The sequence below is a fragment of the Podarcis gaigeae genome, assembly GCF_964106915.1.
Source record: "Podarcis gaigeae genome assembly, chromosome: 12".
In the NCBI taxonomy this organism is placed as follows: Eukaryota; Metazoa; Chordata; class Lepidosauria; order Squamata; family Lacertidae; genus Podarcis; species Podarcis gaigeae.
In genome coordinates this window covers 50,901,506-50,929,293 of record NC_139688.1, presented here as the reverse complement: position 1 = coordinate 50,929,293, position 27,788 = coordinate 50,901,506, and the positions used below count along the sequence as shown (strand labels likewise).

Here is a 27,788-nt window from a genome sequence, read left to right as displayed (position 1 = left end):
TCTGTCTTGTCCAACAATATTTGCCACTGGCCATGCATACATTTCTAGCATCAAAGGCACCATTAGAGGTACAGGATATTAACTCTAGGATTGACTTTCATGGGACAGAATTCATCCAAATTTTAAAATGAAACTACAGCAAACATCTGTGCTTAAACTACTCCAAGTCACCTAAGATTCAACCACATGCTTAAAAACAAAAATCTTGATTTTTAACTATTATTTCAGATATGTGATACCTATGTTTAACATGTGAACCTAGATTATTCTTGTGTGGGATTATCCTTCTATGCCTGCATGGACTGGGAAAATGTGGTATTGTGAAGAGACTGAAGGCAGTGCTACTAGATTCATAGCAGTTCAAGCAGGTCGACACAACTTAGATAAACCAGGAGCAAGATATCAAAATAAATGTCAAGTGTTTTACTTCTCAGCCAGTCATGAATAGCAATTTAGCAACATTTTTTTGCAAATCATCACTGATGAACATCTTACAACTTGAAAGCGTCTTCTGAAAGATTCAATAAAAATATGCAGATTTATTTATTTTTCTTGCTCATTCTGGGGTAACATAATATTGATCTATGGAATCATTTGTATATTACAGGAACTTAAATACAACCTATCTCCATCCTTGAGTGTTTAGCAGAAACCTCGGCTTCAAAATCCAACGCCAAAGAGTGCACCCAAACTTCAGAAACATAACACGTTATAGGCAAGTAAGAAATATCTACTGTTAAACATTTCTAAACCGTCTCTATGCAATATTATGTTGTACTTAAGATTTACAATGTCTTGATTGTGAGCTAAACTGATACCCAAAATACAAACCAGCAAAATATAGAAGGAAACCGCATTTAGTCTTGTGGACTAAATCTCACCCAGTGCAATTCCTTTTGCTTTTCATCTCAATTACCCCAAATACTATTTATAGGAAATTACTTTTTTTTTTAATAAAGAATTTTGGTTTAAGTGTAGTTCACACCGTTTGCTGTAATCTGTTCACATACTACAGATGCAGCCTGCTGATCCTTTAAGAGGTTTAATACAGTCAGAATCCAATCGGGAGCACAGAATGTTTGAGAATCTAACCAGAGAAAAGTTACGGAGCGTTTTCAATACAGCGAGGTACACTAACTGGAACTAAAGATTTAGTATGCTTATTGCAAGTTTCTCTTAGTTATAACAAGCAGTGCTTCTTTGCAGATATGTTATTGCTGTGGATAAGGATATCCAGGCTGCTGTGGAGGGTGTTGTGGGTAAGGATATCCAGGCTGCTGTGGTCCAGGATACGGTGCTTGTCCAGGATTTTGGTACATAGCCGCAGGATTGTAGGGCAGATTGAACTGGCCATACATGTAAGGATTGTAGCCCATTGGCATAGGCATCTGGCAGTATCTGTAAAAACAAAAAGTGGCAGGATGTACAGTTACAATACCGCAGAGCACATAAACCTCTCCAGTTGGCCTTCTAAAGGATCTCCCTCTCCATAGCCCATCAAACCTTCTGCTAAAAAAACAGCTTTCCAGAATTTTGGAATCCTTAATAGGGTCTTAATACTCTAGGGGAGGTCCAATTCTGACATCCTCCTGCCACAACAACTTCCACTAGCAAGAGCTTTAACTTGGTGCTACCATTGCTTATGAAACATGGACCGCTTGTAAACGCCATCTGCAACTCCTTGAAAGATTCCATCAACAGTGTCTCCGAAAAATTGTTACACATCACTTGGGAAGACAGGCAAACTAATGCCAGTGTACAGAAAGAAGCAAAGATCACCAGAGTCAAAGCAATGATTCTTCAACATCAACTTCGTTGGACTGGTCATCTTGTTCGGATGCCTGATTAACGTCTTCCAAAGCAACTGCTCTATTCGAAACTTAAAAATGGAAAGCATAATGCTGGTGGTCAACAAAAGAGGTTTAAAGACTCTCTCAAGGCAAATCTTAAAAAATGGAGTATAAACACTGACAACTGGGAAACACTGGCCTGCAAGTGCTCCAATTGGAGAACAGCCTTTACCAAAGGTGTCATGGGCTTTGAAGATGCTCGAACTCAGGACAAAAGGGAGAAACATGCTAAGAGGAAGGCACACTTACCGTAACCAGCTCCCACCCAGAAACCTATGTCCCCACTCTGGAAGGACATGTGGATCCAGAATTGGCCTCCACAGTCACTTATGAACTCACTGTTAAGACCTTGTTTTTGGAAAACAATTTTTACTTGGCTATGAGTGAGTGATCGTCAAAGAAGAAGAAGAATATTGCTGAATAATTAAGAGCAATCTAATCTCTCAAGTGGTGCTCAAGCACTTTCTTTTTTTCTTTGCAAACTTACCCAGGGTATCCTGGATATGTCGGATAAGGCGGCCCCTGAGCCTGTGAAGGTGCTGTGTTAGCCGTAGAGCCAGCCGGAGAAGGTGCTGTCCCAATGGCTGCTTGTACAGGAGTAGTGAGTGCATTTGCCGAAGAAATCACCGGTGGGGGAGGGCGTGCTGGGGGCTGTGGTTTACTGGCCTAAATAAGAAAAGTGGAGTTAGGTGTGCGCTGCATCGACATAAACTACAATGCTATCATCTGTGTGTGGCACTAAACAGAATAGGCTCTGAAAAACAATAGGAAACATGAGCCAAGAAACAAGGCTTCAAATCTAAGCTCTGAACAACCCAGGGCCAAGCTACCTATTCCCTATATTTTAATCCCAAGGGCTATATAACCTTCTGGGGGCCACCTGCCAATGCGGATACAAATATTACCTTTACCACTTAAATCAAATCAAATTTCAAATTTATTTATTTACGGCTATTAGCCCATAAAATATGTACAAAAATAAAAGCACAGAAACATAAAAACCAATACATCTAACAACAGAAGGGGAACACCACAATGCAAGGGTGGGTCATTGACAAATAACAGCTTGGGGCCCGGAAAGATCCAAGGGACGGTTCACAGAAAAAGGAGAACTGGAGACGAGATCCGTCATGCACTCTCATCATAACTGTCCGATTAGTTTTTGTTGTTGATGTTGTTTTTTGGTGGTTTTTGTGTGTGAGATACCCGCATTCAGGAATCTCGCCACCTGCAGAGTTACAGAAGGATCTGTATCCTGCAAAAGCAGTGCGGCATGTGACTCAACAGGCCTGCCAACCAAGTGCAGTAAAGCAGGACCCAGGAATTTAGTCCTGGCTATGCTATGTAAGGGACAGTTGAACATTATATGTGGAAGAGATTCAACTGTTTTCCCGTCACACTCGCATAGCGGAGACACCAAACCCTTGGAAAATCTGTGGCTCAGCAGGTTCGATGGAAAAACATTGAACCTTGCACGAATAAATGCAAGTCGGTGTGGTACAGATGAAAGAGATGACATATATGATGGAAGGCCAAGTGGTGGGGTTATTCCATGATACCTGGGGGAGCAGACACCCCCACCCCTGGAGAGGTTGTGTTGATTTTCAATGTCTGCTAACTTAATATAAATGTTCCACTTAATATAAAAGTTCCAATAGTCCCTTATACACGCACCCACTCTCTCCATCTTCTAACAGAGGTTAAGGACACATTCCACACCCAGCCAATTTGGTTGCCAATAAATATTGCCACAGACATTTCTGAGGTCACGGTCTTTCCAATGAGTGGCTCCTGTCGAGGTTGTGAGGATCCTATGCCCTTTTAAAATGTTTTTTTTGGGGGGTGGGCTGTTACTGGGTTGTTTTTATTTTGATTGTGTATTTTGTGGTTTTATATTTTGATTTTATTCTGTGAACCGCCCTGAGACCTCTGTGTATAGGGTGGTGTAGAAATTCAATTACAGTGGTATCTGGGGTTACATACACTTCAGGTTACATATGCTTCAGGTTACAGACTCCGCTAACCCAGAAATAGTGCTTCAGGTTAAGAACTTTGCTTCAGGATGAGAACAGAAATCGTGCTCCGGTGGCGCAGTGGCAGCAGGAGGCCCCATTAGCTAAAGTGGTGCTTCAGGTTAAGAACAGTTTCAGGTTAAGTACGGACCTCCAGAACGAATGAAGTACTTAACCCAAGGTACCACTGTATTAATAATAATAGTAGTGATTCCAGTCAGGCATAAATACTGGGGACATGAAGCTGGGTCACTGCCAGGTGTGGCCTGGGACAAAGGGGAGCAGTCTAGTTAAGAGGTCCAAGGGCCAGACAAAGAGGGTACTATGTAATCACAGAACCTGGGACAACACAAAAGCAGGCCTTCTCCACAGTGGCACCGAAATGCTCCACCACTAAAATGCTTTACGAAAAACTTATTTGCTGGCTTGGGTTTTCCCTGACTAGTAACACTAATCCAACTGCCTTATAGTATTGGAGAGATCTGGGGCACTGTTTTTATTGAAACTGTGTTCATGTATTATTATTTTTAAAAATCGTTTCTATCTTGATAAACCGCTTCAAGATTTGTAATGGTAAGTGGTATTGTATATATTTAAACAAGCAAACAGAAATGCTGCCCACCTGCAATAGCAGCCAGCACGGAACAGGTGGTTTCTCATTCATGAAACAGCTATGCAGTACCTAAGGCTGGTCATACGAATGTACTGAGATGCGAGGACAATAACACTATAAATTTGTTTAAATGGATCCTTTACTTACCACACTGGTTCTGGGAGCTGGAGTTGGAGTCGATGATGCTGGAGGTTTGTTTCCTCCAGTTTGGTATGCAGGCACAGAAGGAAAAGAAGGCGCACTGGGTTCTCTAGCAATACTTTGCTGCAAATCTCTTAAAAGGAAAATGTTTTTCATAAGATTTGAAACATAATAGATTGCTGCAGTATTTCCCCACCTAACATAGAATTAATATTCGATACACACCTACACAGGGTCTTTGCAGAGAAAGCTACCAAGCTATTATAAAACTGGTCAAATTACCTCTGCAATTAGGTTGAGCTTAATCTCACCAAAGCTTAGCAGAATTAAATACGACCTTTTCGGATCAAATGGCATTTGAAAGAAGCAAAAATGTTGTTTCTATTGCAAAGAAAACCATGCTCCAAACTTCAGACACTATAGCTTGTCAAAAGTGCCCAATTTGCTCATGCAAGGGATGTGTTCGTCCGTGACCCTGAAGAACAGCTGAAATAGGCTGTAAAGGGACCACAGCAGCTCTAGAATGTAAGAAAAACTCTGTATGTACTTCTCTGGATCCACACATATGAAATTTGCTGCCTAAAGTATGTAGACAAAAAAGTTCAAAAACTGCAGAATGCCAGAGACATGTTTGTAAGAAACAGAGCAGGGATCCCCAAACTGTGGCCTGTGAGCTTCATTCTGGTGGGCCACAGCATGTCTGCATTTGCGGCTGAAGATGGGAACTGACGCACCCATCACAATAAATGTCTGTATTAATTTCATTTTAACAACTCCTGTTCTTTCTTACATTGTATTACGTTTTGAATTCTATGAAATACAATAAAACACAGGGCTTTAGAAACAGAAGTAGCAATCCTATTAAAAAGCACATAGCATTAAACACATGACATAAACTACAAAAGGCAGAAAAAAACATTATTAAGTGATCGGCCAAGACCATGGGCAATTTTTAAGTTGGGGCACCACCAGAATAGAGGAATATAGCTGGCTCTATGCATAATATATACATATTTAGCCCTTACTAATTGGCCAACGTCTTGACACACATAAATAAGTTACTGCAGTATGACTTAAGCATTTCCTGTAATTTTCTCAGAGATTACTACCAAGCATTTACAATAAATGCATATTTATCATTTGAAGAGTCACCTCTGATCTCAAGTCCCCCTGACTGGAAGGAACTCTTCCCTCAAAGGTAGTTAAGAAAACCATTAAGATGAAATATCATCTAATATTTGAAGGTGGGGCAAGCTTACTTCAGAAGTTCATCTCTCTCCGTTTTGCGTGCAAACACAATGTCAGTGCATTTGTTTTGGAACTTCAGAAGGATTTCAGTCAATTCATTGTAAAACTAGGAAGGAAGAAAACAGTGACTCCTCACCAGCAAGAAGCATTTTAAAAACAAAGCACTGGACATTGACATAAGTCATATTTCCAAGGAGGAAACTGATGACTAAGAAACATTTTAGTCCACTGCTATTTCCAGCATCGCCACTAGGAAAAGCAAACGTGGAACTCCATACAAGGAATTATATGAAAACAGTCTGCAGGTGCTTAAGGGACAGTGTGAAGACTATATATGTCAACTGACAATTCTCATGACCCTGATTTGACATTTCTTCACTTCGTACTACATTGCATTCTGGTCCAAAGAGCCCTAAATAAGATGCATGTGTTTCAGATGGAACAAAGGCTCTGGTTTTAAGAGCTTAAAAAATTCGCTGTCCACTCAACATCAACGACTGGACACATAATGTACCTTGTATACAAAGGGAATGTATATCGTATCTACTGCGCTAAGCCTCAGTATCACTGCAACAAATTATATACTGTTCCTGTTAGCCCAACCTCTTTCCTCTGTTGCCTCCCTTGTGCCATTTGCAATTCTAGAATGTTTTGATTACAATACACCCCCACTAGTACCTGGGAGACCAGGCTTCAAATCTCCACCCAGCCATGAAGCTCACTGGGTGACCTTGGGCCTAGCCTACCCTTCAGGGTTGTTGTTGTGGAGATTAAATGAAAACTATGCAAGCCATCTCCAGCTCCTTGGTGAGAAAGGTGGGATAAAAAGTGCAATAAATGAATAAACAAACGTTCTTCAGTTTAAAACAAAAAACAATACACCCCCAACATAAACACGCTGCCAGGGCCTTCCATTCTCTTTTTTAGTTTTTCTCTCTTCCTTCTCATTCCCTATCTTCCCATTTCTCTGCTAAAAAGAGGTGCTACAGGTGTTAACTTCAAAGGAGACTCAAGGCTGCAATGAGAGGAGCATATTAAGAATCCTTCTTTATTGTTTCTGTATAACTCAAAGGGATGCCATTTCCCAAACTTCCAATTTTTTGTTTGTATTTCGTTTAGAATTTCTCCCTTTCAGTTTTATTGCTTATTGTCATTATAGGTAATAAATACTTGCTCTGAAATTTGTGGCATTTCATCCCATCCCATCAAAGTAGCATTAAGTACATGAAATGTCACCCCATTTTCAACTTTTATAATTCAAGACCTGCGTTCTCTCTAGAATATAGTATATACATTTATTCAAGTGGGCTTCTGCAATGCTTTATGCTGCACCTGTTAAAACTCACTAATCTATCAGACCAGGAAAAAAAAGAAAATAAAATCTGTGGTATTGCTTTTTGTGGTGATGGACCTTACGATACCTTTGTGCCTTCTCTCAGGTTGGCTACAAGTTCCACAAAATTGTCATTAGCAACAGCTAAATTCTTTAGAACTTCTTCTCTTAAATTGGATTCATTATTTGATTGCTTCATCTTAGAAAATTCCTGATGTGAATTCTACCATGAGAAAAAAGAAAGCATTTTAAGAGGGTTTCACAAAGTACGTACTATTTCACAGGCATTTATCTCAACTAAGATAAATACATTTATCTACTAGAAGAAAATATTTGCGGCTGCAAGTTTGAATTAATATAAGCATAGTGAAATCAATGACTACCAGCACCCTGCCCCCCAGGTACCAACTGTGCCAAGCTGGCCCTTAAAATGTATCACAAAGAAGGTAAGACTACCTGAATGTTGTTGAGCAGCTCCTCCTGTTTTTTCAGGGTCTCCTGTACTTTGTGGGTGAGACTACCATAAATGCGATCCAGCTCAGTGACAGAAATGGCTTCTTCATTTAAAGTACCATCCTGTGCAAGGGCTGTTAGGAATTTTGTTGTCATGTCAAAGTTTATTGCCTTCAGATCATTCTCTAATTGCTCTCTCTGCTTTTTCACTTCTTCCAGATTAGCTAGCAAGGATTTTAGGACATTCACCACCTAGAAAGCAAAGTGCAATTAACTGTTGGTACTTTGAGGCACTTGTTAAGTCTTATTTTCCACTATGCACCAGAAAGAGAAGAGTCAGAACTAGCAGTTGTTTTTCAAATACTTATTTTCTCCCACTACTGCATCATCAAGGCTGTACGTTAAAAAAATTAGCTTAGCAAGGCTGGGCCTTACAGAGGCCAACTCAGTGACATGTTTTTGCATCACAGAACACAGACTTGACCAATCTGGGGGAAAATGAAATGGCATATGGAAGATCTGGCCGTGAGGTTTTCTGATTTTTGCTTTTAATTACAAAGTGGATCATGATGATGAGCTACTCACAAGAACCTATAAATTTATATCAGATGGATTGGGTGGGGACGGCAAACAGGATAGGCCATTCTCCATTCCATGTCATGACACTCAGGTAATCTGGGAAGGCCTTGCAGAACTTTTTAATGTAAAAAGCACAACACAAAAAACCCCAGTCTCCTGTGTCCCATTAATTTTGCCTTTCAAATGAAGTTCATCCTAATAGATGATTAAGTTTTTGTGCTGCGTTGGAAGACTTTAAAATTAACATCATCCTCTCATGTACAAAATTTCCTAAGTCTTAAAGGTAACAGTCCCTGCTTGCAGGCTTACAAAGTAAAAAACAAAAACACGGAGCACATGGAAGAAATGGTGGGAAGGGAAGAGGAAAACAAGCAAATGCAAGCACCAGTTGGTCTCTCATCAAAGCTGATAAGGTGGGCTCTAATGTCACATCTCTCCCACTGCTTTAACCAGGTAGAATTATTCTATAAGTAATTCTTAGAAGGTTGTGTTGCATTATCTTTAGCAGTGTTTTTCCAATGGTTCACCTCATTTTAATGTCTAAAGATGCAACACAGTATAACTGAGGCCAAACAAACACATCTTTTCCATGTAACCAATGCTCATTCAGGATCAGAAACAATGCTCAGATGCTAAGTACTTGAGCAACTGGCCCTGACTAGCCTGTGATGAGCTTCCGATCATTACAGCAGCATTGTGAGATGAACCCATGAAAGCAACACATGAACAGTGCTCCTGTAATATCTAAGGAAGATTTTTACAACCCTTCACCCTAAGTTTTAAGTCAGGCTTCCTCAACCTCAGCCCTCCAGATGTTTCTGGACTACAACTCCCATGATCCCTAGCTAGCAGGACCAGTGGTCAGGGATGCTGGTCCATAAATAACAACACCCTAGTGGTCCCAGGCCCTAAAGAAGTTAGATTGGCTTCAACCAGAGCCAGGGCCTTTTCAGCTCTGGCTCCGGCCTGGTGGAACGCTCTCCCTCATCAGACCAGGGCCCTGCAGGTTCTGATTTCTTTCCGCAGGGCCTGTAAGACAGAGTTGTTCCGCCTGGCCTTTGGCTTGGAGCCAATGTGATTCCCTCCCTCTCTCTCTCTCCCCCCCCCCTTTCTTTTCCTTCTCCTCCTGCGATGAGGCTACATTTTAATATTTTAATGTTCCATTATTTTAATGTATTTTATTTTTGTTTTTAAGTTGTAACCATTCATCTTGTTTTTATTATTGCTTGTAAGCCGCTCTGAGCCCGGCCTTGGCTGGGGAGGGTGGGGTATAAATAAAAAAATATTATTATTATTATTATTATTATTATTATTATTATTATTATTATGCTGGGAACTATAGTCTCAAAACATCTGGAGGACTGAGGTTGAAGAAGCCTGTTTTAAGTAATCTCTCAAACAACTGTTAAGGCAGAACATTATTAATCAAGAGCTGAATCGTTAAGAAACTTTATATGCAATTTCTAAATCTCTTACCTCGCTTCCCTGCATAGTTTTTGCTGGATTTGCTGACGGAATTGCTGCATTCAGTTCTGCTTCTGGTTTGCATAATAGTGAAATTGTATCACGATGCGATTGGTAACGCTCCTTAACCTGTTTGTCAGCTTGCACAGCTTTATCCAAGATATTGCTGTAATTGGCTCCCTCTACAAAAAATAAAAAAATACAAAGGTTCATTCGATGCTCAAGCATGCCTCTTTTATCAATACACAAAATATTGTACAATTACTAGTTTAAAAACTTAGTCTGTGTTACAAATAATTTAGTAAATTGGTGTTTGTGTGAATTCAAACAATTCCATTTATTGAAACCCACTTATAAAGATAATTTTTAGTCCACCCTTCATCACATGATCCCAGGGCTAGCTCCAAAACAGTAAAACACTAAAGTAAAAATAATTCAGCGCACAACTTATAAAAACAGGTACAGTGGTGCCTCGCAAGACGAAATTAATTCGTTCCGCAAGTCTTTTCGTCTTGCAAGTTTTTCGTCTTGCGAAGCACGGTTTTCCATAGGAATGCATTAAAAATCAATTAATGCGTTCCTATGGAAACCGCCTTCAGACCAGGTCCGGGGACAGTCTGTCCCCCGACCTCTTCTGAAGGCCGGTGGGGGGCGAAGGTCTTTGCTCCCCCCCCCCCGCCTGCCTTCCCGGGACAGCGGAGACTTCTCCGCTGTCCCGGGGCGATCTTAAAATGCTGGCAGGCGGCAGCGCTGCCGCCCGCCAGCATTTTAAAATCGCCCCAGGACAGCGGAGGAATTCTCCGCTGTACAGGACAGCGGAGGAATTCTCCGCTGTCCCGGGGAGATTTAAAAGCCCCCGGGAAGCCCCCGCCCGCCTTCAGAAGAAGGAAGAGGTCCAGGACCTCTTCTGAAGGCGGGCGGGGGGCAAAAGTCTTTGTCCCCCCTGCCTGCCTTCCCGGGGGCTTTTAAATCGCCCCGGGCTGTCCCGGACGGCTTTTGAATTCCTCCGCTGTCCCGGGGCAATTTTAAAATGCTCCCGGACGGCTTTTGAAGGCAGGTGGGGGGGAGCAAAGACTTTTGCCCCCCGCCGGCCTTCAGAAGAGGACCTCTTCTGAAGGCGGGCGGGGGGCAAAAGTCTTTGCTCCCCCCCCCCCGCCTGCCTTCAAAAGCCGTCCGGGACAGTGGAGAGACGCGCTGCGTTTCTCCGCTCTCCCGGGAAGGCAGGCAGGGGGGAGCAAAGACTTTTGCCCCCCGCCGGCCTTCAGAAGAGGTCCAGGACCTCTTCTGAAGGCGGGCGGGGGGCAAAAGTCTTTGCTCCCCCCCACCTGCCTTCAAAAGCCATCCGGGATAGCGGGAAGCGCTTCCCTGCTATCCCGGACAGCTTTTAAAATGCTGGCGGTAGGGAGCAAAGCCTTTCGGCCCCCACCAGCCTTCCTGGACCTCTTCTGAAGGCCGGAGGGGGGGGAAGGCTTTGCTCCCCACCGCTAGCATTAAAAAGAGGTCCCCGGAGATTTCCCTATGGGCTTTCTTCTTGCGAAGCAAGCCCATAGGGAAATTCGTTTTGTGAAGCGCCTCCAAAACAGAAAACCCTTTCGTCTAGCGGGTTTTTCGTCTTGCGAGGCGTTCGTCTTGCGGGGCACCACTGTATGATTCTCAAACTCACCCCCACCCCTATGAACCACTCGAATCTGCAGATTGTCTGGATCTACCCGTAATGATTTTTCTGTTGTAACAACTGCAATGTATTATGCTAGATGCTGTATGATTTTTAACTATTTTTATTGCTATTTTTATCATACTTTATCATATTACGATCTGAATTCCACAGATTTCAAGTTGCAACACAAGAAAATACAAGAAATAAAAGCATCAAAAAATAAAATAAAATCAGTCTCAATAATTAAAGCACACATGCTGCAGACAATGAGTAAAACTTTAAAATAGTTGAATAGTTGAAGTTAAGGTTCTTCAGCATAATGAATTCTGAAGTATAGAATTAAGTTCCTCTCCTATCTCCATTCTGCACCTTTCCCCAAAGAGTAAGCAAATATGATGTATGGCATCCTATTATTTGAAAATCTTACTATTCTGAATTATATTGAATTATATATGTAGTACAACCACCTTTTGCCACTGGTGTGCTAAACCTAGGTAACCAGACCAGAGAGGAACTTAGAAGAGGCCACCTGTTGTTCAGAGTCCAATAAATGGTGCTCTTACTCTGCTTCCTCTGATGTCTTTCCTTAACAATCCAATCCCTTTTGGGATAAATCTCAACACAGAATTCAGCTTCATGCCTATATATTTCAGCAACTCAGTACCAGGTTATGAAGAACAATTACCTGCTCTTAAAGGCTTATAAAGGTCATTTGATGGTGTTCTTTGCCAACGTTCCTTGAACTTGTTCTTTAGCTCATTATCTGTTGTTTCTTCTTCATCCAGTATCCTTAGGGACTAAAATTGTTTAAAAATATTTTAATTAAATAACTTCAAACCATATAAAGGCTGAATCCATGCAAAGTGTGCTGAATATAGGCTTCATCTGTATCATAATTAAATTTCCCAATTATTTGACTGGCATCCAATTTCAACTTAGTCTGGATTTAACCAAGTGGGCAAAATTCAACAGTGTTTGTGCAAGAGGTTTTGAAAGCTGCAGCATTCATTGAGCAAACAATAGTGCACAGGCATAACCGTTACCAAGAATTATGATAGCAGCAGTTATGTTAGTCGCTGTGCACTATCTTTCACAAGTGGACAACATCCACTGGATCTGGCTGTCATTCTGTGCTAAAATGAGGTTCCTAGTTAGCAGAACAGTTGTTGTGCAAGCAGACTGCCAGAACTGGGTATCATCCAATGTCTTTAGAATGAAACAAATCCAGCGTTGCTTTGAAAACCTATTTCCTATGAACACCCAATGCATATTTTTACACACACATAATATGCATATAAAGGTAAAGGGACCCCTGACAGTTAAGTCCAGTCGCAGATGACTCTGGGGTTGCGGCACTCATCTCGCTTTATTGGCCGAGGGAGCCAGTGTTTGTCCGCAGACAGCTTCCTGGCCATGTGGCCAGCATGACTAAACCACTTCTGGTGAACCAGAGCAGTGCACAGAAACTCCATTTACCTTCTTGCCGGAGTGGTACCTATTTATCTACTTGCACTCTGATGTGCTTTCGAACTGCTAGGTTGACAGGAGCAGGGACCGAACAATGGGAGCTCACCCTGTCATGGGGATTCGAACAACCAACCTTCTGATTTGCAAGCCCTAGGCTCTGTGGTTTAGACCACAGCGCCACCCGCATCCCTTTATTGGGAAACAAAATATGAATATACATACACTGAAATCTTGGAATCCAATCAAATGGAATCTATTTTTAAAACATATGGTGATCTAGTTTCTTGTAAATAAACAAAGAATGTGTGAGAATTTATCAGCTCGGGTTTTGCCACTACCACAATATGGTCAAATGTAAGTTGAAGTGCTAACAGTGTAGACTATTGGTATTATTGTAGGCTTACCTCATCCAGAATCTCTCTATTTCTCTGTAACAGTTCCGGAAGATCTTTCATCAACTGATCAATAGTTTGGACGCCTCCCTGTTCAATCACAGACTTAGACTTCTGCAAAATGGACTGAGGAACACTATCCCCAGAAACATCTTCTATGGCAGCGGGGAGATTGAGGGAAGCCAGCACTCTGGGAAGGACAATTTGACACTTCAATTGACATCAACCAGCTTTTAAAGACACTTGACTGACAGTTTGTTGGGAGTTAACATTCCCGTTTAACAATGTATAAGAATATACTGTCTTCTCTTGTACCATTCTGTTTGCTGTAGCAAAAAGTAAAATTACAGACAGCCCCCAACTGACACAGAGGTTACGTTCCAAAGCACCGCTCTCGTAGGTGAAATTGCATATAATGGAAACCCACTGAAAAAGCCTGCAAATGCCCATCTCGCCCTTTTAGGGATGTTTCAGTGAAGTCTTTATGACATTTCTTCCAGATTGAACATGCATAAATTGGGGGGGGGGGGGCTGCCTGTACCAAGTATCGTTGCAGTAAAAGTCAAATTGTCCAGTGTGCTTTCTGCCACACACAAAATACTTGATGGTGTCACTGCTAATGAAAACTAATTTTTATGAGTGTCATTGTACTCTTCTAATGCCAAACACAATTTTGGCAACATATAAATTTAAATGACATGAAAACGTACCTTTAATAATACTGAACTTCTGTTTTATTCAACAGTATCTCTTTGGCATGCCAAACAAACGGAATGTTTTACCAAGTCAGACATCAGAATCATCAACTCACCCATTTGCCAGATTGGTGGCCTCCCTCATCTGGGCTATTGATCTGTTAACCAAGTCTGCCTTTCTTTGGTTGTAGAGAGTGAGAGCTTGCTGCACTGCCAGGGGAACCATCTTCTCAAACAAATCTATAAAATGAGCAGTATTACTACGATGACCTAAAAACCCCAATGCTTATACGTCTACCTCCCCAGGATACTTATCTGGAAAGATCAAACCACCAGCACATGTTCTCCATTGCCTTCTGGAAAGGGAAGTCTTTCAACCAAAATTTTAACACAGGCAAAGTATCAATGCTTAACATGAGAACACCTCAAAACAGTTTTGGACTTTTAATGAAAGGGCTGGTGCCGTAATGTTTTAATTTAAATTATCTGTATGGATTTAATAGATTTAATATATGTATATAGTTTTACTTCTAACAATGCTTAATTGCTTTAATTATTTTTTTTTCTATGATTTTAGCAGTTTGCATTTTTATGTGTAAATTACCTTGAGTCCCATCAGGGAAAAAGGTGGGGTGCAGGTGAATAAATAAGCAACTGCTCAGGGATAGGCAAACTAAACTCTTTCAGAAGCAGTTTGTCCATCTTCAAAATGGAAAGATTACCAATACACCTCACAATAGCACTGAAAGATTAGCAATAAAATACACCCCCTTGAACATTTAGTGAAAAGGTGGCAAGTCCAAAAACTTAAGTCCAAAAATTAGAAAGGTACTGTTGGCTGTAATGTATGTTAAATGGTAGACTGCAATAAAAAGCCTGCTTACCAGTAAATTTCTGACTCAAGGGGACAACAACTGGAGTGGCTTTCACAAGACTGGCTTTTCCAATAGGCTCTAGATCTTTAAGATCAGGTATCCTGTCATGATAGATGAAGTCATTGTCCTTCTTAGCAGCTGTAAGTGCACGGCTGATTTTATCAGACAAGTCTTTTACATTTATATATTCATCATAGCGAGATGCCACTGTTTTTACTAGATCGGCAGCATGCTAAATTAAAAATAAAGTTAAAGTTAACACTTGGTTTCTACATACAACTGCAATATTTAATATAGACACAATCATGACTATAAAGGTAACATACACATCCAAAAGAGTTTGCAAGGTGTGTGCCCGGAATTTACAGAACCAAATCTTTAGTTTCTACTCCAATGCTTTCTAACATATTGTTCAGATATCCTCTTTTACAGTGCAATACTGTACATGCCTACTCAGTAAGCCCTGTTGTATTTCATGGGACTTACTCTCATGTAAGTGAATATGGGATTGAAACTTTCAATGCCAGTAGAGTTAAATATCTAAACTGATTCCCAAAAGATACACTTCTGTTTCAAGCTAGGTCAAAGTCCCTAACAAACACCCAGCAATAAAAAATAAACCCAATAAAAATAAATAAACCGTAGTATGTTCAGAACACGTTGCTCTTATAGTGCTCAGGTGCCTTTTTAGTGGCAATATATTTGCTGCAAAAAAAACCCAGCAGAATCCACCTTTTCCTAGAACAGGAGGAAGAGGAAATATGAAAGCTTGGTATTATAAACAGAAACGTGTCTCTATATACACACACATTAAGCATATAACACCAATCCTGGGCTGACTGCACTGGCTGCCAATTAGTTTCCGGGCCCAATTCAAAGTGCTGGTGTTGAGCTATAAAGCCTTACAAAGCTCAGAACCTCAATACCACTCCCCATACAAACTGACCCAGACTCTGCTCTTGTCATCCATGTCTCCCTTGTCATCCATGTCCCCCTTCCCTAAGAGGTTCGGTGGGTGACAATGCAAGAAGAGACCTTTTCTGTAGTGGCTCCCATTTGAAGAATGCTCCCCCCCAGAGAGGCTCACCTGGTGCCATTATTGCATGGCTTTAGGCACCAGGCAAAACCATTCCTTTTTTACAAAGGCCTTTGGCCACTAAATAATCTATGGCATGTTAAAGGTGTGGTGCAGGGGAGATAGTTATGATGATGATTTTATTATTATGCTTTGTGCTATGTTTTCATTATTACGCTCCATAAAATGAGTTAACGTTGTACACCACCCTGGGACCTTATTGTTATTATCCTTGTTTCAATGTCATTGTGGAAGTCTATTACAGTGGTACCTCTGGTTACGTACTTAATTCGTTCCGGAGGTCCGTTCCTAACCTGAAACTGTTCTTAACCTGAAGCACCACTTTGGCTAATGGTGCCTCCTGCTGCCGCCGCACCGCTAGAGCACGATTTCTGTTCTCATCCTGAAGCAAAGTTCTTAACCCGAGGTACTATTTCTGTGTTAGCGGAGTCTGTAACCTGAAGCGTATGTAAACTGAAGTGTATGTAACCCGTACATTAGTTAACACTGTTGCAGGCTTGGACTTCAGCCTCCTAATTGAGGTTGAAATCAGATGCAAGATGATTTTTAAAAGTCTTCAGGAACCCCCCCCCCCCCATATACTTAAATCTTTCTAGAGCTAGAACCAATTACAGCATTCTAAAAAGGAAATGACATTACTCACTTGCAATCTTGCGATTTCTTCGCCAAATTTCTTCTGCTGCTTTGCCAGGATAGACTGGTGGTATTCTGCATTGGCCTGCATTATGCAGTGTTTTGCTGCCAGAACAGGAAACACCTCCTGGAAATAAAAATACTGACCAGGGGAAAGTCCAACCACATAAACCATCACAGACAACATGGGATGCAGGAGGAAAGAGGAAGAAGAACAGGACATTAGAGTCACCCAATTAATGGTTTAGAAAGGTTAAGACATGAGAAGCCATGGACACCCACCCATGTAACATTACATGGATGAAGTTTGGTGGAAGTATGAGCACAGCTCTGTATAAAAATAAATATAAATTGGGCACATTTTAAATTTGCTTAGGAGTTCAGTTCAGCTAACTGAACCCAAGCTTAGTAATCTTATTTAACAAAGATTAACAACTCAAATAAGAATGAGGAAGTACAGCTGGGATGCCAACCAGCTATTCCATATACTTCCAACTATATGTACAGAAGCCAGTATAAGATCACACAAAGGAGCAATGTAGAACCATTTTTTGCCAGTTACAAGGTTCAGAGTTATGTGGGTCAGTCCACATATGCATCTATGTACAGCTTTCTTTCTCTGCATGGCAACTGCTTTTCCTTAATTGGAGCTTTTTAGCTTAGAGAAAAGACAAAATGAGATGTGAAAGAGGTGTATAAAATTATACAAGGTGTGGCAAGAGTGAATAGAGAAATAGTTTTATCCCTCGCTCATAACACTAGAACTTGAAGGAATGTTGAAATAATGTTGGAAGATTCGGGACAGGCAAAAGAAAGAATTTCTTCACATACTGCATGGAGAACTCCAGAATTTGCTCCCCCAAGAGATTATGATGGCCACCAACTTGGGTGGCTTCAAAAACAGGATTAGACAAATTCATGGAGAATAAAACTATTGATGGCTACTAGCCACAATGTTTATGTTCTAACTCCATGGTGTGAGGTCTCTGAATGCAGTTACTGTACTAGGAATCACACGAGGAGAGTGCAGCTTTCAGGCTTCCCACAAACATGTGGTTGGCCACCAGGAAAACAGGATGCTGGACTAAATGGGCCATTGGCAGGCTTAAGTTCTTACTGAATATTAAATACATAACTGCACAGAAAGAGGTAGAGATCCACTGAGCATAATTCTTCAAGGAGGAACTACTGTGATTGTGTTGTTCTTGAGAATCCGTGATCTGCCAATTCACATGGGAAGAATGACGATGCAGAAGAGACAGTATGTGTAAACTTGACTAATGTGGGAAATGGATGCAATTGTTGAAGCAGCTTCTAATTACTTCCCTGTCAATGATTACGTAAGAGGTTACATCATCCTCTATTTCCAGCCTCACTGAAAGTGCTTGTGCAACAGGAATTCAAACTTTAAATCATTCTTCCAAAGAAAGCTTTATGTCTGGTCTACAAAAAGCTTTATGTCTGGTCTACACACACAACAAAATGTGGTAGTAGAATGCAGTAACGTTTTAAAAACCTGTTGCTTTCCTATGAAACATACAGTCTTTAAAAATGATCTCCACCTGCAACCAGGTTTAAGGTTTGACACAGAATAGGCTATATGTGTTGCACATGTAAACAAGGTGTAAGTTGGCATAAAATGAATGAGTCATAATTACTGAACTGCATACCAGTGCACATATTCCAAGGTCCATCCTGTTATCAGCTCCTCCTGACTTTCCTAGCTCACTCTCAGTAACTGTGCTGAGCATGAAGCAAAGGGGCAAGTCTAGTGGAAAAGCAACATCCAGCCCTTTTACTAAATTAATTTTTAAAGTGTTGACACATGAACTCAAGCAGCAACTATATCAAGGAGGGCTGCTGAACCTGAAAACATAGCTCCTCTGAAAATTTAAGGATTAATATCCAAGCCAGCAGCAATTTATCCTAACAAAAGCACCTTATTACTAACTTACACAGGCCCTTACACCAACTCTAGAGTTGAGACTTCATCCAAATAACTGAGACGCAAGTACAGCTAACGTACATCTTCAAAAGGAGGAAGTTTGAAATAACATTTTTGCTTTTATTACCTGTTTCTGAAAGCCATGAAATCAAGCAACAGCACACGCATACTGCCACCAAGCCTATCTCAAGATCAGTTTTTTGGTTGTGAAAGAGGATGGTACAGTAAAGACCGAAGCATAAGTTCCATTACGAAGTATGTTAGTTTGAATTAATTTTTTAGTAAAGAATTGAAACCACATTCCCAAGCAGAGGGGGAGAGTCAGAGAAACATCCCAAATAAAAATTTTGTAAAACATAATGTTGAAGCAACAAGTTGGAATGAATCGATGTGCTTTCCTAAATCTATAACAATTAGCAAGTATTCATTGGCTTCATGTGGGATTCTTCAAAATTTAGTTACGATTCCTAAATTTTCCTTTCTTCATAAGCCGCCTTCACTAGGAAGTTACTAACCTTGGGTAATGTATCCTTGTACTGACACTGTTTGAAAGCGTCGCCGTAATAGTCAGCAGCTTGATTTGCAAGTTTAGCAATGATGGCATCTTTCATTTTATCTGAAACAAAATATAGATGCCATTAAAACATATGACAGTTTGAAAAGCAGTAGCAAGGCAGTACTTTTTGCATGTACAACTTACAGGAGTAAGATCATATTAAAATCCAGTGGAAATGTGTGATGTGTGTTAAAGGTTCTGAATATTTTATGTACACTAAAGCAGCCACATTGTTTAGCTTTAGGAACTTACTGCCTTTTAAAGAATTTCATTCAAATCTCTTTGAATTAATAGAATACAATATTTCTAAGAAATGTATAAATCAAGTAATAGATTTCCAAAGGGAAGTCCAGTTATCAGACATCATATTCCACATCCACAACGTAAACTTGGTAGAAGAGCCTTACCAGGGTTTGCAAGTTCTAATCATGTTTTGTTTTGAACAACACTTTTTAAATCCAAGTATTAACTAGGCTGTTGTGTGAAAGTTATATTATAGCATCTTCAAATCTGCTCTGCAAATAATCCAAATGGTTGATGCACTTCTAAAATGCATATGATGATCCATGATTCCCCCCCACTACTACTGCTCCCCACATTTTCTACTCAAACTTATAAATCAAATGTCAATATTCTGGCAATCTACTAGCCCACAATAATCTTATTAAGCTTTCATAAACACACGATCTTAATAAAAAACAGACCAGCTCCAGAGCAAACAGTTGCTGTGCTTGTTTGTAACCAGCAGCATATTACTAATAGATTTTATTGCTCATACTATTTTGCTTGCTGCATTGTAATTTTTTTTAAGATGGGATATAAATGCATATATAAATAGAGCAAAATATGAAATAAATTTATCAAGTGGCCCAATCAATTTTCTACATTACTAAGGGTAAATTAATAAAAGACAATGATTCACTAGCTGCTCCTTAGCCATAGCTGTCAAGTGTCCCTTATTCCAGCGCCATGTCCCGCTGCTGTCCCTTATTGATAGATGTCCCTTAAATGTCCCTTAAACGATGTCCCTTAAATTTCAAAGGAAGCAGCTCCTCTCCCTCCCTCCCTGCCGGCCAGGGAGGAGGGAGGCTCCAACTGTGTTGCTTGGCTGTGTTGCTCACCCAATAAGAAGTCTAAGAACGACTGGGGGATGGAGCTTGCATGCCTTGTGTGTGGCTAGTTAAAGCAAGCTGAGGAGGTTTTTGAATGCTGGACGCCATTTTGTTGCACGTGCTGCTGCAAACTTTGCAGTGCAAAGCCAGGCCAGGGAGCCATCTTAAGTTGAGGCTGCATAGGCCTTGTGGTGCATGTGATTCAGATTCTATTCAGTTGAACTTCTGGTTACAAAGTTGGTTGGACAGTGTTCTCGAAGCTACCAGCATGAGTTTGACCAGACTGCAGGAGGACAGGAAGACTGGAATGCCTGGAACAGGTGAGGCTGCAGGTCCCTTATTTTCAAGGCTGCTGGTCCCTTATTTTCAAATCTGTATGTTGACAGCTATGTCCTTAGCTGTGGTGGCAGGTAAGGTTGCAGAATGTGCATGTTAGAAGACACAGTGGAATATACAGGCAACCCCTGTTTACATGTGTTCAATTTACATGTAGCCCCAGAAATCCGGAATTAGGGAGAAGAAACCTGAAGAGCCTCAACAAAGCGCCACTTGCAGGCTTGCAATGAGACCCTCCCCAGAGCCCAAAGGGGACATCCTCTCCAAACTCTAGGGCTCTTCTCATGAGCCAGATCTAGGTTTGTTGAGACTGCTCAGCTGACCACACTGAAAAGCTTTTCATTGAAATTAGGAGCAATGCTAATTGTTGTAGTTCCTACTGTAGCAAAACAAAAAACTGAAATGTAAATATTACAAGTAGACCATTACATACCTCTGGTAGCTTTTAGAAAAAAGACTTCTTGAGCCTGAGCCAGCATGATTAGGCTTAGTGTTCCAACTGTATCTGGGGAGATGTCCACTGTAGGTTCTCGACTTAATGATGAGAGGACAGTATCTTTAATGTGCTGGAAGGCACCACTAGCAAACTTGAGAGAAAATGATATTCCATTAAAGACACATGCTTGATGTCATGATGAACAAACATATTGCAAATTTAGGCTTCTGCTGGTTTTGTATTTAGTAGACCTCAGATTTTTGAGCTAGACCGAGTGATGCTAACACCAACAATTCTGAGGTTGCAGCAAGACAGAGAGGCAATGCTGCTTAAACATTGAGAGCTCAAAAGTCACATTTTTTTCTAAGTCTGTAAAATATACCTCCTTTGTATTAGAAAACTATATTGTGGCCTATTTTAAATTGCGATGAAAGGGAAATCTATAAAAGTATAATTATTTAAATCATTGTGATGTCTGTGTCGATATCCAAGAACGTTGTTTGTTGTTTCTTTTCAGGACATCTGAAAAAAACTGACAATACTCCCATCTGTGTAAACAGTGAGGGTGTCAACTGATGTCTTTCCAAATTCCTTCAATGATCTCAGAGTTAAGGCCTATGTACTTCCCTCAGCAGCTCAGACCTTCTGAAGTATGTAGACTAACCTTCCTCAACCTGGTGCCATCCAGATGTTTTGGACTAAAACTCCCATCATTCCTGACCACTCATCATGCTGGCTGGGGCTGACAGGAGTTATAAAAACAAAAAAAACCTGAAGAGTACCAGACAGATGGTGTAGGCAGTTGCCATGATACAGTCAGCTGTTTCATATGCTTCCACAGTTTTCAAAAACAGAATGGGGTGAGGTAGGCTTTGCTACCCAGCAGCCTCTCATATTCCAAAGAAAAGTGAACACATGCAGTTCCAACTATGCTTTTCATAGGATTTGCTCCCTTTTAAGTCAGACTACTGGTTCCCTATCTGAACCAGAATAAATTTGAAATGTAGCATGATGCCCTAGTGCAGCCAATTTATATATGGCAAAGCTACAACTTAAATCCAGGTTTGCTGTGTTTCAAAGTGAATAAACCCACTGCATGTTTCTCACCACCTTGTCCAACAATGAAAGGCCATTGTCCCACAACCAAGGTGTAGCTTTTTGAACATAGACTCAATCATACATGGCCAAATTTCAAGACAACTAATAGCAATTTCAATCATATGTTAGAGAGAAAAAGAAATACCTGATAATGTTTAGCAGCAGCTTTCAATCCTTCATCACTGTCAAGATTCTGTTCTGCTGCTATCTGGCTAGCCAATGCTCCACAATTGAACAGAACACAAGTCTTCTCATAGCCCAAACTTGCCAAAGCTGAAAGAAAATATGCATGGCATGGAAAGTATACATTTTGCAAGTATAAATATTCTAATTACTTTAAAAATACCTTAATGCACATTTTTTTAAAAAAAAAAAACCTAACTCAACCTTGATATAGAGAACATATGCCTGCATTCTGTGTATAGAATTACATTTTCAGGAATCCCCTGCTTGCACTCAGCTAGCTGGTAAATATAATTATATGGCTTCTTTCAAATATTGATCTTTTAAAAAGATGACTGAAAACATGAATTGAAAGGCTGTACAAATTTCACTTATTTTTCTGTATCTCAATACTATACAATTTAACTCAGATTTCATTTTCATAGGAGAAGCTTACCAAGTTTGACAGATCCTCCAAAGAGCGACCCTTTGTCAAAAGCATCTTTCCAGGTAAAGGTTACACAGATCTGCAAGTATGAGAACAGAAAGTTACTTTCTAGTTTTAAGAAAGATATGGATCAGTCTTCCCCATTCTCTTGCCCTACTTATGTTGCTGGACTGCAAGGCTCCTCAAGCCCATCCAGCAAAGCCAATGGTCAGGGATGATGAGAACTGTAGTCCAACAACACATGGAGAGTACCAGGGGTTTTTTTTGGGGGGGGGGTTGTAAAATGATGCAGGCGTTCCAAGAAAATTAAGCAGAAATATACATGCCAAATGCAGACAAAAGTTTTTAAGCTCAAAGTAAGAATTACATTATTAAGCAAAATGCAGAACAAATTGTCAGGAAAACAGCAATGGATTGATGAAAATGGGGGCTCTGAACACATTCACAGCAATCTTTGTCAATCTCTTCTATCAAGCAAAAGCACATCTGGACTTGCAGCCTCCACTCCAAATTAATAACTACAAGCATGTTGAACACAGTAAAATTATTTGAACTGTCGTTAATTTTAATGGGAGTCATTTAAGTATACACATGCAAATCGCTTGTGAAGCCAGTTTGCTTCAAAGCATCGGTCCCTCTTTCCACGTAGACAACAGCTATAAAATGGTTGCTATTGTTCTTCAAGGATAAGACTTTAGTCTCATACACATGAACAGAAACTGCCATCCACTCAGTTTCATGCTGCTCTTGGGGCATTTCAATGCCTATCAAAACAATGTTTAACGAGACATAATGCATTACCTGATTCTCAGAAAATGGAAATTTTGGCTCTATGGAACACAGCTGATCATAGTATCTGAAATAAATAAGTAAATATGCATAAGATTAGCAGTGATGTTTGCTTTATAAAAAGTCATAAAGTGACTATCAACATACCAAGAAAACAACAATGCAGGAATTTCAACTAGATCATACATGATCCAAGTTATATGTGAACACTTCAGAGATAACCATTTTGCATTCTGCAGACATTTACAGATTGCAATTTTAGCAATGTTATATCAATATATTGATCCTTATTTAGATAAAAATGCTTTTACTATAACCACTAAAAACACTTTCAAATCAGTCACTAAATTACTTCAGTGAATGAGCAACAGGTTGTGGACTATGGCTTTTCTTTTTATGAATTTTTATTTTACAGAAGCATTAGTTTCAAACCAAGCATTTGAAATAAAGCAGTACTATATTTTTTAAAAAATCATGTGCTCACTTTTTTGTTTATTTTGGAAGAGGAAAAGCTTTGCTTTGTTTTTTACCTAGGCAGTTTCTTTTCCCAATTAATAACAAAAAATAGCATTTTCCAGAGTTACTTCTGGAAAACAAGTTTGTATATGCCTAGCCAGTTATTCTAGGACGCGGGTGGCGCTGTGGGTAAAACCTCAGTGCCTAGGACTTGCCGATTGTATGGTCGGCGGTTCGAACCCCCGCGGCGGGGTGAGCTCCCGTCGTTCGGTCCCAGCTCCTGCCCACCTAGCAGTTTGAAAGCACCTTTAAGTGCAAGTAGATAAATAGGTACCACTTTATAGTGGGAAGGTAAATTGCATTTCCGTGTGCTGTGCTGGCTCGCCAGAGCAGCTTCGTCATGCTGGCCACGTGACCCGGAAGTGTCTTCGGACAGCGCTGGCTCCCGGCCTCTTAAGCGAGATGAGCGCGTAACCCTAGAGTCGGACACGACTGGTCCGTACGGGCAGGGGTACCTTTTACCTTTAGCCAGTTATTCACACCTTGAAAACTTTCAGGCTGGGCCACTGAAATGCATTTTATGTGCAGCTGTCTTTCAGGACTGCTTGGAAACTGCAGCCCAGAACAGTGTGGCAACATTGCTAACAGGGATCATCCGAACAGATCACAGCTTGCCTGTACTGAAACAACTCCACCAGCTCCTAATTAAAGTAAAAATGCTGGTCATGACATTTGAACCCCTAAACAGCTTAGGACCCAGATATTTCTTGTAATGGCTAACTGTATCAACCCACCCACTGAGGATTTTATCTGGGTGACACCACCACCTACATTACTGTGGCTGGATTTCTTTGTTTCCTGTGGTGGCGCTTCCCCTAGAGACCTCATTGCTATCATTTAGGCATCAGGTGACAGAGACATAGCCAGGTAACCCCTGTGTAGCAACAGCTGGTGCTGGTGAACCAGCTGGACGTGGAGAAAGACAATCCATATCATCAAGACTACTTGGGCCTCAAGTGACAGAGTGCACAGAAACAGAATCAGAAAGTCCAAGCTACATACCTCGCCCTTTAGAGGGAGTGCACCCCATTAAGAATAGAGTATCTTCCCATTTCCCGTATTTGAATAATACCATGCCACAGAATTTCTGACTTGTCAGGACTCATTTTCAGCTTATTGGCTTCAATTAAAGCCATTACTACATCCATGCACTAAAAAAAGGCACAGCGCATTCACCAAATGCAGATTATGCAAGAAACACAGCTGAATGTTGCTCAATTATTGGTGGCACTTTGCTGCAAATCTCCAGGTGCCTACTCCTGATGGCTTCATACACAAATCAGAAGAGCATAGGACAAAATGGCCATAGAGCAAGTAAGCAAACACACCTCGTCACTGCCACTCTTTGTATTTGGCCCCGTATGCTGAAGCCAAACCACGGAAACATTGAGTATCCAGCTCCCTCATGGCTGACAGTACTCCTTCTGTCTCTCCCCCAAGACAGGTCAATCAAGAGTGACTAAAGCAGTTTTGGTGCTAAAACCAGGAATTAGGCCAGTTTGAAATGTAGTGAAATAAGCTTCCTACAAGCACCCTTCAAGTTGCAGTCACTTTGCTCAAGGAGCAGGGGGGGGATGTTTGCAACGAAGTTCATCTTCTGGATCCAGGCATGTTCAATGTAGCTGGTGGCACCACTTCCTGAAGCAAGGCATTAGCTACTTCCTGGACCCATCCAGTCAATACCAGTTCCCTGTTCTGATAATAAGGGTTCCCATCAGCCCAAATCTTCCCAGGTCAGACTATGGCAACGGGGTAACCGTTATCCCATCCAGTCAACCATGAACCTGATGCTCGCCTCGAGGGTGGGGTGAGGGGGGATCAGGTCCTGTTTCATATGTTGGGTTGCTGATGGGATTATTCAACACCATACCAGAAACCACTAGGTAACTCAAGTCTAAGGGAGGGATTCAACATGGCACTAAGGAGATCACAAGCATTTCTGCTTACCTAGTGGAACAATTCCCCTTCTACTCCCTCCAGGTGCTGTTCTGGGGGTTCTCCCGTCCCCCCTCATGTCTATTTAGGGATGGCCAGTGGGGAGGAATGGGGAGAATATTGCTAAACTTTATGTAAGTCAATCCACCCTAATTTTTAACGGAATTATCGTTTATAAACTCTTCTTTCATTTTGATAATATCCTTTTAAACTTATATTATGGGATTTGGGACAGCTGGAGTTCTTGGTCCATTTATAAAAAATCATAAAGCAGAAAAACAGGTTCTCCTACCTAGAGAATGAAGTGACTATCCCAAAAGTTTAAAAGGACTTCTCTTAGGTTGCCGCCCTGTTTGCAAAATGGAGCATAATTAATCTGCACTATTTCACTCATACTGCGCAGCATTCAAGTTCAGAATGCCAAGCAGCAGGAGACGGGAAAATATGGCTTTACTGTAGCGTTTACAAAACAGGGCATTGCTAACAGCAGTCCAGAGTTTCATATGCCAGGCCGTGTTACCCTATGTCAAAGTCTGGGGAGTAGGGACACACCTAAATCTGCTTTGTGTAGGGCCTTCCAGATCAATTTCTCCCGCAGTATAAACTGTACGACACCCGGAAGTTCCTGCTTTACCACCGACAGCATTCCTCTCACCTTCAATGCTTCCCCATCTTCTCCCTACACATTTCCCACCTGTGATCGGTTTGTTCCCTGTCGAAAAGTTAACAGATCCCCATATAATCCAGGCCCAACCGAAAAGGCAGCGGAGTCCACGAGAAAATACAGATGCTTGCCCCCCCCCGCCCCGCCCGTTATGGAAAGCCTTGGGCTCCATTTTCTGAACCCATTTGCTGGAGGATAAGCTCCTAATGGACACAGCGAGTCATTTCCAATCAGATCGCCCTGTTGGGACGTTTGCCCGCTGTCCGAAACGATGCACTTTGGGAAGAGGAAGGCTCTGAGAAGCAGCAAAGCAAGAATAGAGCATGGAGGCGGGTTGGGGGGGGGGGGAGTTATCGATGACAAGCACAGACGCGGAGCGGCGCCTATTTCGGAGCAGCCACTCCGGAATAAACACTCCTTTAAAGGAGCAAGATCTCCGGAGTTGTACGATAATAATAAACCGAAGGCGAAGAGAAGGAAGGAGAAGGCGCCTCCCTCTCTGGGTTGTGTAAGAGGGCGGAAAGTAAAGTACGAGGAAGAGTATCGGTTTAAATTCGTTTAAAAGCACATTCCCAGACGGCGGGTGGGGAGGAGTGGAAATCCTGCGCCGTGAGGTTGTCTTGTTAACTTTGAACCGCCGGCAGCAACTTTTTTTTTTGGTACCGTGTCTGAGAAAAACGAAGCGCTCGGGACGTTTGCGAGTCCGCGGCTTCCCCGCCTGGAGCAGAGGCCCCACGGCTCCGGCTCGCCGGCTGAGGGCGCGGCCGGGGCGCAGCGTCACTCTCGCCGTCACCTCACCTGTTCTCTCCCCCCCTCCTCCCCCGCCAACGGACGCCAACGGCCGCCGCCAACGCGCGCGCTCCCACCCCCCGCTCGCTCACCTCAGGAGGGTCTCGAGCGAGCTCTCGTGCTTGTCGAGCGCGCGCCCGAGCGCGCTCTTGCGCAGCTTGTGGAGCTCCTCGGCGGCGCGGACGTGCTCGGCCTGAGACTCCCCGCCGGGGTACGTCTGCTGGATGAACTTGCACAGCGGCTTGGCCAAGTCCACCTCCGAGGCCTTCTTCAGCTGCACGGTAACGAACGACGCCATCTTCGCCGCCCCCGCCGGTCGGCTCCTCACTTCCTCGGCCCTAACTCAGCGGCTTCAGCGCCGAGCCCGCACTCCCAACTCATTTCCGGCCTCCGCGCAAAAGTTCCGAGTCTCTATGGTCTCCTCACGCCCGGCTGCGTCATCGTCACGCGGCTAGGCCCCGCCCACGACCGCCGCCCCCCAAAACGAGTCTCCC

At 41.9% G+C, this 27,788-nt stretch overlaps 1 protein-coding gene across 2 annotated transcripts; it reads right to left on the bottom strand.

Moving 5' to 3' along the window:
• Window positions 1–402: 402 nt before the first annotated feature.
• Window positions 403–27,788, bottom strand: PDCD6IP (programmed cell death 6 interacting protein). 2 transcript variants are annotated; one of them, XM_083705646.1, is made up of 18 exons: window positions 27,387–27,788; window positions 23,403–23,457; window positions 22,611–22,680; window positions 22,137–22,264; window positions 20,891–21,044; window positions 18,969–19,069; window positions 16,519–16,650; window positions 14,789–15,011; window positions 14,021–14,144; window positions 13,222–13,399; window positions 12,036–12,147; window positions 9,706–9,875; window positions 7,654–7,902; window positions 7,286–7,420; window positions 5,876–5,970; window positions 4,623–4,749; window positions 2,338–2,516; window positions 403–1,398 (listed from the first exon to the last, which is right to left on the bottom strand). In XM_083705646.1, exons 1-18 carry the CDS (start codon window positions 27,590–27,592, stop codon window positions 1,212–1,214), a joined length of 2,625 nt encoding a protein of 874 aa, XP_083561772.1. In that variant the 5' UTR covers window positions 27,593–27,788; the 3' UTR covers window positions 403–1,211. The 2 variants fall into 2 exon arrangements, with proteins under 2 accessions (XP_083561772.1, XP_083561773.1); XM_083705647.1 differs by having other exon boundaries at window positions 16,519–16,635.

Coding starts and splice junctions, on each gene's coding strand:
- PDCD6IP (XM_083705646.1), bottom strand. CDS start 27,592: ATGGCGTCGTTCGTTACCGTGCAGCTGAAGAAGGCCTCGGAGGTGGAC. Junction 5,971..7,285: donor ACCTGAGAGAAGGCACAAAG/GTATCGTAAGGT, acceptor CTTCCTTCCTAG/TTTTACAATGAATTGACTGA. Junction 2,517..4,622: donor CAGCTCCCAGAACCAGTGTG/GTAAGTAAAGGA, acceptor TTTCTTATTTAG/GCCAGTAAACCACAGCCCCC.